The 17,426-nt window shown below is 32.2% G+C and overlaps 1 protein-coding gene across 2 annotated transcripts in view; it reads right to left on the reverse strand.

The window, feature by feature from the left end:
- The window catches only part of LOC111515519 (probable RNA-binding protein 46), a 56,104-nt gene that overhangs the window by 35,811 nt on the left and 2,867 nt on the right, over positions 1-17,426 (reverse strand). The window contains exon 3 of one of the 2 annotated variants that reach the window (XM_074178934.1): positions 12,580-12,989. In XM_074178934.1, coding sequence (XP_074035035.1) covers positions 12,580-12,906 — 327 coding nt within the window. In that variant the 5' untranslated portion in view covers positions 12,907-12,989. Of the gene's footprint in view, positions 1-12,579; positions 13,397-17,426 lie in introns of those variants that run through there. The other variant, XM_074178933.1, reaches the window with a different exon arrangement.

Genomic DNA, 17,426 nt, shown 5'->3' on the forward strand with positions numbered 1-17,426 from the left:
CAAAACTTCGGTATCGGATAGATCAGGAGTATATCAACTGAGTTGTGGCTCTTGCCCAAAACTGTATAATGGCCAAACAGGGAGATTATTTTCCAAAGAATTAAAAGCTTAGATGTAATTTTGTGAAAAGAAAGACCAATTTCACATTTGCAAACCATCTTTTAGCAGAAGTACATGAGTTCAGTCATGAATATGACATGTTATATTTAGAAGAGAAGAGTTTGAAATTCAATCTTCTAAAATGTCAAGCAATCAATAGATTCAAGAATTCGGATAACTAACTAAATGATCAATTAGAATTGAATAACCGTTACTGAATATTTTTCAAATGTGGGGACTGGGACATAAGCTCAGGTCATTTAATCCATTACAAATTCAAGTACTTGAAATGTAGGTACTTTAAATTTTAGAATTAGGTATACCAAGCATTAAATTTGTAAAATATAGTAGATAAAGATACGCCCGAAGAAGCCATTGTATGGCGAAACACGTGTCGCGTTTTTATAAAACTGTTTAGTGGAACATTTTTGGCTGTGAGTTTTAGAAAGTATTTTGAAGTGTTTTGTGTGAGAAACTTTGCCAAAAATCCGACAGATATAATTCAACGCGACAAAAGTTGTTTTCTGTTAGGAACTTGACAATATAAATAATTGTTGTATACGTTTTTGTGAGAGATTGTATCAATTAATCTAAAAAGTCGTTCACTTATACTTCAAGGTCCTTCTTCACAGTAAATTAGAAATCAACTCTGAAAAATCATCGTTGAATTCCTGATAAAATCACTTATCCAATAGATGGCATATATGGGGTTATTTTGTTTGATATTTTGAAGAGGAGTGTGTACGCATCTTAGCGATACCTTATATTATTTCATAAAAATTGGGTGTTTCGAGAAATTTACATTACTGTCTTATATATGGAGATATTGAACGTGGTTCCTTTTGAAAAAAAATCCCTATATGCAATCAATTATTTATATTTTGAGCTGTTTTGGAATCATCCGTATCTCTGAGTATAGGTTGGAAATGAGTCAAATCACTTTTCAGAATCGTCCTTCCATTTTTGATTTTTATCATTCATTTTTGGATCCATTTTCAACCCGTTTGATATCTTGATAGAGTTTTTCAACACACTGATCTCATTTCAGATCATCAGACACGCACAGTTTTGAAAACAATAAAACCTTCTCAAAAACAAACTTGGTCTAAGGAGCAAAACGAAATATACTTAGTCAAAAAGTTTTTCGCTCCGAAAAAAAAAGAAGTGCTAGAATTGAATTAGTTCTTGTTTGTATCTAAAATATAAGGAAAAGAAATATTCATCATTATTAAAAAATAGAAACTGGGCTGCAATCAAAGAATACGTTTACTGTTGTTATAGAAAGAAGAAATAATATTAATAATTTTCATTTGATATTTTTTTACCCATGTTGTAGTTTCATTTCATTAGAAATTATGTTATTTTTTCATACTACGTGTTTATTAGTTTACCGAAAAATTTTTGTCAGCAGTTCTCAAATTGAAGAATAATACTCCATTCAAATAAATGTTTATTCAACCTGATCAAATTTTTTCTGTGCTGAAATATTCCAAGTCTTTTTTATTTTGATTGAAATGTCTGCTGCAGGTTATAATCTCCACTTCATTATGTTCAACCTGAACAACATCATACCTCCAAAAACTGAAAGGGAGTTTTCGAAAAAACTATTGCTAAGAAAAAGAGAATTGAAACTTATTACTAATATCTGTTTCACAAATTATATCTTACCTTATGCTAGTCACTCAGAATTTCGTTTCGTCATAGAAAACATACTTAGTGCGATTTTTACCTAATTTTTGAACTAAATTATATATCGGAAATCCGTAGTGCTGCTGCGGATTTTTATATAGAATTTATTGAAACTGTAGACATTCTGGTTATTCACTATTCATTTCTCAATAAATTCATTACCAGATCATTCATCACATTTTAGATTTTTCGTTTGTGAAAAAAATGTCATTTTTCATCTACTCATTTCTACTCAGTCACACTTCGATTATTTTTGTGCAGTCAGGTTTTCAAATCTACAATTTCAAAGTCAAATCCGAAGTTTCCTGCTTAATGTCTAAAATTGATTTACACAACGCGATTTCTGTTGAGGCGTCCATGCCAAATATAATTAGAATTTGAAAATATACATTTGAAAATACAAACAGGAAACGGTTTAAAATATGTCTGTCGCACCCCTACGAACGACAAACCTCAGAAGTATAAACTTGTACTAGCTATAGATTAACGAGGTCTTACATTTCAACGTGTGATTCCGAACACTATATTGATATTTTCAACTTATAACATATTCAAATTTTTGTATCTAAGATAGTGCAGAGGTTAAAATTGCTTCGACACGCTAAATGGAATAACGCACTGTTAGTAATTATATTATTATTATCCTAACTAGAACGGAAACAGTACATTTCCGTACTCGACACCGTTATCCGAAAAGGCTGATTTCGGGTAAGTAGTCGAATGTGGGAAAGTATGAGTTCAGATCAAGCATTTTTCTACAAGTGAACATGTTACGAAGCTCTGATAAAACTTTTATATGCGAAACAATTCCTGATCTAAATTGCTTGTAGATATAGGGTGATGCACGCACACGCACGCTTGTACAAAAAACATACAAAACAGGAACTTTTTCATAAAATTCTACATCTCTCAAAAAAATTTCCATTTCTATTATCGAATTTCTGCACCACGACAATCTAGTTAGAATCATGAAATGCAAGTGCAGCGTTGCCCGATTGTGGGCTGACCAACATGCTATCCATTGAAAGTGTTCGTATAAACCTGGGCTCACAAAGACACTATTCACATCAGGTGTATACAATTACACAGCCACGCCTCCTGGCAAAGTTTTGTGAAAGTAGGTGGTGTATCAGCTATGTGTATATGGTGTAATGGTCGGCCCAACCGAAAATTTGCTAAACGTCATTTCACATGATAACATGTCCAAAAAACACTATATACAGTGGGAAACGTTGGTGAGCCCGAAACCGGGACGACCGACGTTTCCGAGGGCTGACCAGAGTTCACATCGTATATTCTACGGGCTGACAAATGACCGTTTACATATATATATATATATATATATATATATATATATATATATATATATATATATATATATATATATATATATATATAATAATATATATATATATATATATATATATATATATATATATATATATATATATATATATATATATATATATATATATATATATAATATATATATATATATATATATATATATATATATATATTTCAATATTAAATTCTACAATTCTACAAAAAGGATTTGAAGCTTTATATCTTCTATTAATTATCTGCGAGCTCTTTCGACAGTTGGTAGTACTGTCATCTTCTAGGCACTTCTAGGTTTGAGGAGTACCTAGAAGATAACAGTACTACCAACTGTCGAAAGCGCTCGCAGATAATTAATAGAAGATATAAAGCTTCAAATCCTTTTTGTAGAATTTAATATTGAAATACTCAAAAAAAGGAAAATTAGTTGCATCAATCAATATATATATATATATATATATATATATATATATATATATATATATATATATATATATATATATATATATATATATATATTAAAAGTGTCCACTCTGTACCAAAAACTGAAACCACCATTGAAAAGAGAATCATTATTTATTCAAAATGTGCAATGAAAAATGAACTCAGTTTACTACCACTACTTTAGTTTGAAATGTTTGAAATAAATTTCCATTTCTTTCACACAGTACATGACACGAATTATACAGCTTCAAAACTGAATCTTCACATTAATCTTTGAAATATATCAAAAATATTAAATCGCTCTATTTCTAAAATATGATCGGTTTTTAATGACAATAGGATTTTGAAGGAAAACAATTACATATTGTGTAGATATAGATCACTCACAATTGCTTCTTTCAGATACGAACCGAAAGATTTCAACATCAACCTACATACAAAAAAAAAATATCGGTGTTGAAAAGGGAATAGTTTAAGGGAACAGTATTATTTGAGCGAGTGTGTGTGTGTAAGTTTAGTGCCACGACTTTATGACGGAAGCAGTTCAATCAATCGTTTATTCCCTCATTTACACTCAAAAGGGATGTATCACAAGGAATTGTTCTGGTATAGTCGAAGTAAACAATATTGTGCACTCTTAAAGTTAGCGGATCTCTGAAAGGCCAAAAAAACCAATACATAGAGTTTTATGACTGGCTGAAGAGTCATAAAATTAAATTTGAAGTCATGTTACGAATAGAAATCGGGGATGGTTATCGCCGTCGTGTTCAGTTCAGGAACTGATCGCGATTTGAGTGTTGAAATTCGATATTGGTGCAGTTATAATTACTTAAAATTTTTGTTATCTGTTTAAAATGTGGCGTCCTTGGATAAGTACTAATAGTAATAACAAGTGTGATAACAACGCAGACTTTTTCCAGTGTAGTGATTCCAATAGCGATGGTGAACAATGCGAAAAAGGGATATCAGTGAATAAGATTCGGATGCATTTGAATATTGAAACACAGAGAGTATGTTTCAATGTATATAAGAATCTACATTTCAAGTTTGGTTTCGAGAAAAAGAAACTTATTACAAGCAACATCAGATTTGACAGAATTTTTTTTCTCAACTGTAGGTACGTAGTATAGTCAAAAATAAACCTTATGAACACAAAACGCGATGTGATACAGGATTACCAAAACCTTTAGATGTTCATCTAATAAAATCATTGAAAAAAACAATATACGCCTATTCACAAAAGCAATGAGATTCCTACAACTGAAATCATAAGGAATAAATTGGATACTTCCGGCCATAACGTGAGCTGCTGTGACAAAACTTTTCAGAATTGGATAAAGAAATTAGGATTTAGATATAAAATGATAAACAAACGTCAAGCAATTATGGAAAGCAGAATAGTGGAATTGCGTAACAAATACTTAGAACAAATAACTAAATATAGACAAGAACAACGGGGTGGACAGATTGTTCGAATGTGTACGCCTAACATGCCTACAAACAAAGGATCGCGACCTATCATTGTGCATTGCAGAGGAAGTAAAAGACGGATTCCGAATTCTTTGGAATTATGTGAAAAAAAAACTTGAGGACTGCAATTTCGACTATCATAAGAACATGGAAGCTAATATTTTCGAGGAATGGTTTGAAAACACATTGATCCCACATTTGGATGCGAATAGTGTAATAGTTCTTGACAACGCTTCCTATCATTCGCGACAGCTCATCAAAGTACCGAATAAAAATTTGAGGAAAGATGAAATACAAAAGTTTTTCAATGGAAAACAATTTGTATTTTGAAAATTACTATACCAAAAACCAAATACTTGAAGTTTTACAGACAAAAATATTTGAAAAAGTGTATGCCCTTGAGAGTATTGCTGAAAAGTATGGATACACCATACTGAGACTTTCCCCCCTATTTATGTGTTTTAACCCCATCAAGTTATTTGGAGAAAATTGAAACAAAGCTTCAGGCGTAAAAATAATTTTCAAAAATTTGAGAAGTAGTAGAGCTAATTAAAGAATAAGTATCTAATATTACCGAAGAAGACTGGCAGAAAAGGATTAAAAGAGTAATTTTAGTTGAAAAATACTATATAGAGATTGGACACTTCCATATTAATGGTGGAAATAAATTCATTATTGATTTAAACGAATAAAGCCAATATTTGAGCCATAATGGGCGTTTATTCGTTACAGTCTCGATTATAGCTGATTTAAATTTTCCAAGTTTTTATATAATTTTGAAGAAATCAGTAGTTTTTAATCTGTGCCATTTTATGATTTTGACTCCACCTCTTCATCCATTCAACTGGCAGGTAAGAATTCACATTGACTTGACCCCTGCAGTTATGAGCTTTAGACATGAAGTATACAGTGTAAACCAATAGAGCTGCTGTCATGTTAAAGAGGGGGAGGAAATGTATGGCTAATGGCCTTGTCTCCAACCTTGTAAATTGCCTTTTTATATGTATAGGGACAGAAACAAAATGGCGTATTGTAGTTGCCCTATTTTTGACATCTACTCTTAGAATAAAATGATTTTATATACATTTTTCACCTTGCAGAACTCGGAATATTACCCAACCACTCCAACCACTAAATATTATATGCTCTTTTTTCTTCTTTGTACTAAGACCATATGCCTGGATAGAAAAATGACAAATTTGGATGAAAAATGAAAAAAAATCATTTTGTGAATAATAGGTAGCAAATGATTTTGAATAACTATTTTTGATAACCTTAAAGCATGCTAAAGCAAAATCCCGATGATAATAGATTGCCTTCATATATCTTTGTTGTTTGAGCAAAAGGTAATGAAGTTTATTTTTCCCTAATGCATGTTTTGGTGGTTTCTTAGTGAAAAGATACAGAAGTCGTTTTGAAGTTCAACTCAGTACACCTCGAACTTCACTGTTTAAAAAAATCTTTCATTTGGAGAACTGCGCTTATGTAGAATAAACTTCCTGAAAACGTTTTCCGTTTGGATTTAATCTCCAGCGATTCAAATCCAATGTGAATCACTACTTTCGCACAGGCACCGCTCTTAGAACGCCTTAAGGATTTTCCTGTAGTGTTTGTGTTTTGTCCTTCAAAAGAATGCTAAGATACTGTATGGGCATAAAATGAGCATCTTCAAAATTCAGGAGAGAAACCAGGGATTAAAATCTCTTGAAATAAGAAAAACCAAGCATTGTACCAGTTATATTTTAACGGGAAAAAGTTTTTTCTTTCTACATCATTATATAAAAATGTGGGAGACTTCCGAAGAAAAGAAGAATGTTATCAACTTCAAAATAAACTCGCAAAGATATGTACCTATATGATGGACAGAGGTATCTTTCCGATAAAAACTGGAAGAAAGCTCATTTGAAACAACTACTTTCCAACATATGAACATTGAATTACACGAAAATCAATTGAAACAAATACTATTTATAGGAAGGCTACATACACAGGGTGCCTTAATAGTAAAGAGTTTATTTTGAAGATAAATTTTCTTCCTTTTTTGTTTGAGTTTCCAGCAAAAATGTCTATGGTTGAGATCAAATGAAATAACCCTATGAATGTTTAAGTTGAAAGGGTATATTTTTAGAAGAGATACATTTTTGGGAAAGAAAGTTTTTGGTCTTCTACCTCTTCATCTTGATACAAAAAATGTGGGAGTCCTCCAAAGAAAGGAAGGAAGCGATGAATTTCAAAAAAATAACTCTATACAGAGATGTGTAGATCATGAAAAGAAGTAACTTTCAGACACAAACTGGAAGAAAAAGCCCTTCCGAAACAGCAATTTTCATATAAACATTGTATTACACGAAATAAAAATTCTTTTGAAAAAAATACTTTTATATGAACTTTCATCGTGGCAAGAGCAAAATTGATAGTTGACATTGGTGCTGATGAGTTGAAGAAAAGTTTTTTCGATCCAAAACAAGTAAGGATGATAGATAATATTGTAACTCGTTCATATATTTTTTGTGAAGCATCCTATGAATTATATCTGTTTCCATTTCTAATCGAATGGACTCAATTAGAAAAAGTAATGTTCATGTAATTCAATGTTCATGTAATTCAATGTTCATGTTTGAAAGTAGTTATTATAAATGGGCTTTTTTTTAGTTCGTACCTGAAAAAAACTTCTGTGCATGATCTATACATCTCTGTAAAAAGATTATTTAAAAGTTCGTCACATTTTTATACAACAGAAATATAGAAAAGTTAAACACCTTTTTTACACAAAAAGATATTTCCTTGTGAATTTAATATTTTAAAATCATTTAATTTTCTACAATTTTGATAAATTATGACACATTTGGAACTAAATATAAACATATAATCTTGGATCAGGTAGGCAGATGGTGGAACTTGTGAGTGGAAAATGACATTCACATTCATCCCTAATTGGTGAAATGCAGTCATAGAACATTCAGTAGGAAAGACGCTAAAAAGTAGTTGGCATTCCAATGATATAAAAAGAAAATTTGTATAGTACAAAAGTTTTTTCAATATAACATGGGACAAGATACACATGTTTGGATTTGTTTATTGAAAAATAGTAGTGATTTGGGCGAAATGAAGAAACAGAAAAATAAGCAGAACAATATGAATATTTGCATGGAAAGGATTAGAAACACTATCATAGTCCCTATCTCAGGAAAGGAGCACCTACAATTTCTGTATTTCGTTATGTGACTCAACACCTTTACAGTGAACACATTGAACCGAAAGGTTTCAAACTTATTAAGATGAGTTGAAGTGTCACCAGTTGAATTTTTTTTATTATAAAGCTGAGGCAACTTATGATTTAGTGAAGTGATAATTTGTAGTGTACTGATATTAGTAATAATTTGAGTAAATTCATTAAAAACTATGACGTGTTGCATTCGGAAGCAACATTGATAGATCAGATATTTTTGCATGGACCTGATGTCCCTACATACATAGCTAAGTTACAGAGCTTCTGGAGTTGACTCGATAGTGGATTTCAAACTGAGAATCAACCCCAATTGCCAGATTTGATGGTAGTTTGTAAAATAATTAATATATTACCCAAAACGTTCAAACCGTTCAGCATATATGAAGAACATTTTATCACAGACAGATATAGAAAAAAGGATACATCAGAGGCACCTATTGCTACTGGCAAAAATTCCAATCAAATAGGAAAAAAGCTCTTATATACAAGAAAAAGTGCACACAGGACAGTATCTGTAGTTATTGCAAAGGACAAGGACACTGGGTGAAATAATGTGACGTCTTTATATGAAAAAGTGTGTTCAGATATGTTTCGTCAGTTTTGTTCGATTTGAAAGTTCTAGTTCAATAAAATTACTGTGAAAGAGAGTATAAATGTACTTGGTCATATCAGAGCGGGCAAGAAATAACATTAAAAGGCATATGGTATGTTCAAATAATTCCTAAACACAATTTTTTATAGCAGCAAATGATAGAAATTATATGAATTTGTTTAAATTAACTCCTAGAAAATATTGGCTATTATAGGTATATGAAGTGCAAGCACTGTAAGGTGTGAGTAGAAGTCATAAGAGCTTAAGTAAATATAACTATTATAGATCATTCCCATCTTCAATTTTATCATGAGAGTTGGAAAAACATCATATAAAAAATTTGATGTAAAACAAATTGGGTATAAATGTAACAGTTGAAGAAGACTTGTATGAACTCTGCATCCATGGCAAAGCTCATTGCCTACGTACCAATGCTGGGTGGTTAAGATGGCTAGAACTTTCCAAGTATTAGAATCCAGCTATTGCCATTCCACCCGCAATGAACGTCGCTATATACATTCCAAAAGTACTGCAAAATCATCTGTCGACGACAAGAATTAAACACCTCAGAATTATTGTTTCGGTTTGTTTTTCCTATATTGCCAGTCTTTCTAATAGCATACGAAGGAAATGAATAGTACAGAATATATAAAAAGAGCCAGTTAGTTATACAGTAACAGAAGAAGGAAGTTATCACAATGAAAATGTAATTTCACTCCAAGAGAAAACTTAAAGAAAGTTCGTTGGGACCACCTGAAAGGTTTGACGTCTAGGTCAGATGTGGCAAGTAGATATCTAGTCAGTATGTTAAACCGTTAAACATTCGAAGAGGTAGTTGAAAATAAGGGAGGAGCCAAATGCAGAATAAATACTGAAATAGGTTCGTTAAAATAAATCAGGGTTGAAAGATATTAAAGGCAGGCTAGCAGTATAAGGATACGAAGTCAGATTATTTATTATTCAAACATTTAGCATGGATTCGATCTGTCGATAAGTCAAGCCATAAACTTTTGGATTTCAACATATCAACTTTTCATGTAGATAGGCAGGGCACTGCTGTATCTAATATTATGGAACAAAGCCGGTGTGTGTAGTTCTGTTATGAATCCAACTATGAAAGATGTATAGAAGAAGAAGTTTTCAGATTTAGCAATTTAGATTTTGAAGTGGTCATACGCCATTCCAAAAAAGTAGTATCTCAAGTTTGAGGCATGCTATGGTTGCAACATCCACCATTGAAGCTGGGATTGTAGCAGCCAGTGGAGCCAACTAAAGAACTAATTTGATGAACAAAATTGTTCAGCAAAATCTGAAACAAGTTCCTGTTCTATAGTAATTAAACACATATTCATGAAAATGTTATGGAGGGGTTGAAATGATTCAGCAAATTCCAACTAAGCAGCAAGTTGCAAATATCATAGATAAAAGTTCAGCAAGATCATGTTTACAAGTTATGCTGGTAGAACCACTTTGAATTTTTCATTTCCATAATTTTGTACCCAAGGGTTCCACTAGCTCAACGTTAACAACCCCAGTTCATTTTAATCTCAGGAACATTTCATAATATAAGAAATAAATTTGTAGAGAGACATTTTGGACATTGGAGTTTTGATTACATTTTTTCTTGAACTTATATTCAATATTTCTTTGAATATTCTTAAAACGAAAATAAAACTGCTAAGAGGGTGGGGATTATTTACCTCCACACTGTATGATGTCCTAGATCGCAAGAGGATTTGACATATGATGATATACTTACATTTTGGAGACATGTTCATGTAATTTCAAGAGCAAAATTAAAGTCTTAAGGAGCATATTTTTGTTTACTTGACAGTGACACTGAAAACAAACTATAGTGGCCAGAAAAGGAGATGAATTAAACGAAAAGTAAAATATCTATGATATAGATACTAATAAAAAAGGTTGCTAGGTTTTTTCATATTTTACCATAATTTATCTTCATTTCCATTTTTCCTGTTTGTATATTAATTAAATTTCAAACTGAAAGGGGTATATTTTTCAGGAGAGATTAGTTTTTGGTATAAAAAGGTTTTTGGGTTTCTACTTTTCCATCTTTAAACAAAAAATGGATGAAACCTCCAAATGAGGGATTAAAAGAAATAATTTCCAAATTATGTCGTTTCGAATATATTTAGATATCGTATATAAGTTTTGTTTCTGCTTGGAATCTAAGTGACTTGTCTATTTCTCCCAATTCCATTGAAAATACTTCAGTCTCATTTCATAATGTGGGAAACTTTTGAAAGGAGGAAGAAAGTAATCAAGTTCAAAATTAAATTTTTACAAAGATGTCTAAGTTACTTTCAGATACAAACCAGGAAAAAAAACTCCTGAAACAACCACTTGCATTTGAAGTTCAGCCTGAAACCACTTATGAGATCTATAGCGGATCGAAACAGCTGTCTGGTGTTGAATCATGAATGCATTGTATTTGTGTTCTGGTTTCCAACTTTAGTTAATTACTTTTTCCTATTCAGTTCACTCCAAATATTCGTACAACTCCATAACAAATATTTATGATCCCTTCAGTTCAAACAAAGGCAGAGTTCAATCTTCCTCTTGAAGATGATCACTTGATGATCGAAACACGTGTCAAGGTGTTAAAATAACAGTTTGGTGTTGGGATAAAACTCCAGTAATATTTATTCATTACTACCCCAAAGATTCCAAACAGTGCATCACAAGGGATATGAATGTCTTTACTTACAATTATGGAAAAAAACGATTTTCATATAATTCAGAGTACATATGAAAGTAGTTGTTTCAAAAGTACTTTTTCTTTCATGTAATTTAATGTTCATGTGGAAGGAGTTTTTCTAGGAAGGCTTTCTCATTGTATCTGAAAGTAACTTCTACACATTAACTGCACATCTTTGTAATGAGATTATTTTTAACTCAATTGATTTCTTTCATCCTTCAGAATTTTCCCCCATTTTCTGTATAAAGATGGATAAGTATAAAGTAAAAAATTTCATTTAATTCTCATTGTTTAGTTCTTCTCATTTTTTGTTATCATTTTCTGTCTCATATACCTAATCTGAATATTTCAGGTCCAGTTTTTATAACATATCTTATCTCAGATGTCAAATCTGATAAAACATTTTTCAGGAAATGGCAGTCCAAACCTCATTTGTATAATACCTAATACCTGATTTGTATTTGTAATAATACCATTACAGTTCTAAAGAAAATACATAAATTAACCATCTTATTGGATGATGAGTTTATCTTAAAATAGGGGAAGTTGTCTCTTGTATACTAAAGGTTTAAGATTTCCAGAAAATATTAGGAAAATGTAAAAATGCAATATTTTCCACCTTTTCCAATACCTATCCTATAAGGTGCCCAATCATTCCATAAAAGTCACAAGAAACCAAAATAATTTGTATTATTGATGCTCCACACATTCTACATCATTTCCCAGTCTTTGCCTCAATCAGAAAGTAATTTCATGATTTGCATACAATTTCAACAAATGTGATTCTTTTTGTATAATAAATAACTCTTACCTCAGTCCTAAAAGTTGAAATTCGGAAACTTAGACAAGGAAGTGAAATGTATAGTTACTTTTAGGGAAACATATACATTGAACTTTTTTTGAGCCTAAAATTAAGACTGAACTTGAGACAGAGACAAGGACGGTACTTAGTTGGATTACTTTGGGGTTATAGATGGTAAACTGTGCATTTCTTACCTTAGTCATAATTTTGGGATCAACTTCAGGTAGTGGATCGGCCCAATCAACATGCATGCGCTGTCCCCATGCAATCAAATTATCAGGGGCAAATTGTCTTCTAGCCATGGCGGCCAGACGGTGAGTTTGAAATTCTACGAAAACGAAACCTCTACTCAGCCAAGGTTTTTCGTAATTAGGGTACATAATCACATTAGTTATACCATCCACGTATTTGCTCAGCATTTCTACTACGTCTTCTTTTGTCTTGTCTTCCGGTAAATTTCCAATAAATAAGCGGCAGTTGTCAACTGACTTGTACACGCCTATGTGCAATTTTGGTCTCATCTCGTAATTATTCAGCTTAGCAACAGCTTTATTGGCGTCCTGGGGTCTAAAATATGTTGCGAAAGCATATCCTCGGGTGTTCTCTGTAAAATCCAACATGAGTCTGAACTTGTAAAGAGGTCCAATTTTTTCAAAAAGAGGTATAAGTTCATCTTCAAATATATTTTTGTGCAATTTTCCGATGAAAATCTCGCACCCTTTCGGAGGTGGCCGAATGTTTCTTGAAGCAGGCGGTGCATATACTCGTTGCCCATTTGTTTGAATAATTTCGTAACCGTTCTTTTTTGTTAATTCGATGAGACGTTTCGTGAGTTCACTTCTCTTCCTTGAAACAGTGCAATCTTCAAACTCTTCTTTTGAAAAAATCACCATTTTTATAATTATTAACAATTCCGCTCAAGATACACCCTACACTGAACAAGTTTGACTGAGATCTGAAGATTCTGAACCAGATCTGACGGAGATCGTTCTCCCTAACGATCCCTTCTCCAACGTATGGAAGAAAAGAGACGCTGTTTGAGCGGGAGATTTTTTTATTGGTCTGGAGAATATTCAAAGCGCATTTTTGAGACAGAAGTTACTAAGTACCTCAGATTCTAAGAAATGTGTTTCATGCAAATCCAACTCTTTTGTGATATATGATTTATGTAGAGATTTTGTTGAAAATGGCCAAAGTACCTCTCATGATATGGTAAACAAGGTATGAAATATTGTCGGTATTTTTTATAACTCGGAGACGAAAGTATATAATAATAGGATTATTCAAAGATATTGGAATAGTAAAACAAGCAACAACGGTTTGTCTGTTGAGTGAAAACAAAGTCTAGCTTTTACTCGTATTTTGGAACAAATTAGCAAATTTGGCACGGAATGCAAGAATTTATTTGGAAACATCTTTTAAATTAGGTACTCAATATTCCAAAACAATAATAATCACTAAATAATATTAAATGGCATCAGGCAGCTTCTGTTATTTCATAGTATTATAACATTATCCACCTAGGTGAACATAAAAAGGAGTCCTCAACCTTTTGAACGTGAGAAGATAGCTATCAAGGTCGGGCAAAATTCACGTGAAAAGGTATAATTTATATCCCAATAATTGTTCAAAGTGTGCAACTTTCACTTTCTGACAATATTGACGATTGTTTACAAATTCATTTCTTACATTATGTAGGTAATGTTTCAGGGGTAATTTCGTTAGGAGCGCCCCTTATTATATCCATGAGCTATAGAATAGACTGATGTAGTATAATGTATGCTTTCATAGATTCCATTAATCCCCACAAGAAATCTATTTATCTTCATATCAGGTGACCTAGCAGGCCATTCTTCGAAACCACGTTTGCCTGTCCGCTGGTTTGTTCAATTGTCGACTATAGCCACTTTAGAATCAAACCGTCGCGTCGTAATGAGGAGTTGCTCATCTTTCTGAGACATGATTATGTTCATCTCAATTATAACTGAGTCGAATTAGGATTTGACAACGCAAACATTTTTAGTGGCAATTTTCTTTCGGAATTTTTCGGTGTCAGACCTGTTACGGGTTGATTTTTATTTATTGAATAACTCATTTATTTTCAATTTTACACGAAAAATAGTCATCAAAAAAGTTGTTCAAAATTAAATTTCCTACAATTCTGATTTCCATACATTTTTTCTTAGGATCGATATTTTTAGATTTACATTCGAAAAAAGGGTGTGAATATTTTTTATTGAACAACTCGTTTATTTTCAATTTTACGAGAAGAGTTGTAATGAATAAAGTTGTTTGAAATCGAATTTTCTACAATTTTGGTTCCTATGAATTTTTGTAGGAGAAAAGGAGGGGGTAAAATGCTATCATTGTATTATCACGTTTATTTCGAATCTTACGGGAAAAATTGCAATGAACAAAGTTGTATACAATTAAATTTCCTATAATTTTGGTTCCTATCAATTTTTTTCTCATAATCATTTATTTTCGATGTATGCCCGAAAAGATGAGGTGAATCGAAAATTATCAATCCTACGTAAAAATTGATGGGGATCATAATTGTAGGAAACTTAGTTCTTCACAACTTTGTTAATCACAATTTTTCTCGTTTAAATGAAAATAAAAGTGATAATAGAATGATGAGATTTACCCCCTCCTATTCTCGGCTATAAATAGAAAAACATCAATCCTACGAAAAAAATTAATATTGACCAAAATTGTAGGAAATTTGATTTGCAACCAATTATTTAGGTACACAATTTTTCGTGTAACTAAATAGGTCATATCCGAATGAAAATTTTATCCATCTCAAAATAGAATTGAATTATTTATAAAATTTAAATAGGTTTATGCAGGTATGGTAGGTACCATCACAAACTTTCAGTTTGACTTCACACAAAATTATGGCAAGTGTCATTGCCATAATTTCACCCAAAGTGTTATACGATTGCGAGCCAAGTTATACAAAAAAATTGTTTTAAAGTTATAAACAATTTACTTGTTTGGAACCTTTGGTGTAGTAATGATATTGTAATTGTATTGTAATAATATTGTAAACAATTGAGTTGAACCAAAAAAAGGATTCAATATTTGCCAATATCACAAACTTTGAAAACAAAATCCCCAAAGAGCAGAAAAGTTACTAAAGAAAAGTTTCAGCTCCGAAAACTTTAGGACTATAGTTTCAATAGTCTCGCGCACGCTTCGACCTATTCGGGTTCATCAATAAACAATATTTTTTCAACCCATTACATATGAATATTTAGGAAAATGTTGGAAAGTAGAATGAGTAATAATTTACCAGCAAAAATATTGTACCTCAATTTTTCTCTCGGAAGGTTTTGTTAACTAACCCTTTTTTTCAAGTGGAAAGTTCAAGAGGACGCGGGAGAAATGTGCGCTGTGAGAATTGGGCACATCATGACAATTTCAATTACGCGCCAAGTACAGCGCTCTTCGCCATTCTGCGCGCACTCTTCCCATCCCTTCGCGCACCATTATCCGAAGGGATGAGGATAATGGTGATCATTTTATTCCTCACTTTCCCTTAATGTACCTGATCACGAAATTGCTGTATCTATCCATCTATATACAATCTATCTATACTATTATTAATGTGAAAGTTTGTGAGGATGTATGTATGTATGTTTGTGGCTCTTTCACGCCTGAACGACTGAACGGATTTAGATGAAACTTTATATAAATACGGTTTATACATAAGAATAAGATATATGCTACAATTTACAAACGTTTTGTGTGATAATATAAGTATAACGATAAGTATTAAGTAACTCGGAAAAATTCTTGCTGCCTGAGAGCTATCTTGGCGTGCGATGCCTATAAAGTTGGAGTTAGATGAAGATAATATACCATTAGATTGTTTATCTTGAATAGTTCTAAGTAAAAGTCCGCGATAGCATATAACCTATTATGTGGTAGCCACTATATGCAAAATACTGAGCCATAAATACAATTAAATTGGATACTTTCTTTACACAGCACATTCTAGAATATCTGTTGAATTCTTATAAAAATTGATACAATTGTCATTTTAAGTATTCAATATAGACAATCTTTGTCATTTAGACTAAGTAATTTGGACGAATCGTTTAAAAGGTATCATGATAAGATTAAATTGACGCAACGCAGTAAGCCATTAAGCGTCGCGTCTACTGTAAGATGACGGGGGACGATGTGCGGGGGTAGAAGGGCGGTCTAAGCAAAGAAGCCTTTCGCCGAGAACACAAGCGAACGCGTGGGGGCAGACGTTGTTGAGGGTAGTGTTAGTTTTGCGAATTTTTTTATAGATAACATAATTCGTTTCTCGAAACTATTCAGTACTGAGCAGTTGGCATATTTTTTCAGTTACTGGTTTTTTACAGAAAAAATATAAATTACTAGCTGTTGCATGCTCTTATATTAACACATTCCCTGCCAGCTATATTTTCACATTGTATGCCTCTATGGGCCAATGTTATTATATCGTAGTTTTTTGTATGAGAAGCCTTTCCATTTGGTTATTTAGTCAAAATTATTTTATTTTTTCCAAAAAAAAAAAAATAAATATGCGTTGGTCCCATCGGACCATAGGAACTGCTACAAAAAAAATTCTGAAACACACGGACGAAAATATGCCATGAACAAAACCAAAAAAGTAGACACATATTGTGAAACATGTAAAAATGAGCCACATTTTTGCATAGACTGTTTTAGTGAAGTTCACAAATAATTTTTTATGTACTTATTACGTCGTTAATACGACAGTTTATAAATACATTTAACTAAGAATTTTAGTTTTTTATTTTTATCACCTTCTATAAAATAACTGGGACCACAAATTACAATTTCCAAATAATAAATAAACTATTCTTACAGAATATGCCTTCTAGGCCACATTGGTCCTGTAATGTAAGATAATGCACATAAATATGGACCAACAGCCTAACAAGCATTCAAAAAGATGTTGGTCCCATGGGACCAACGTTGCCCATTAATGCAATACTAGTGTTGGTCCCATGGGACCAACGTGGCAGGGAATGTGTTA

This window comes from Leptinotarsa decemlineata, unplaced genomic scaffold, assembly GCF_025532065.1.
Source record: "Leptinotarsa decemlineata unplaced genomic scaffold, Ldec_3_MD MMD2_tig00004307_RagTag_RagTag, whole genome shotgun sequence".
NCBI lineage: Eukaryota > Metazoa > Arthropoda > Insecta > Coleoptera > Chrysomelidae > Leptinotarsa > Leptinotarsa decemlineata.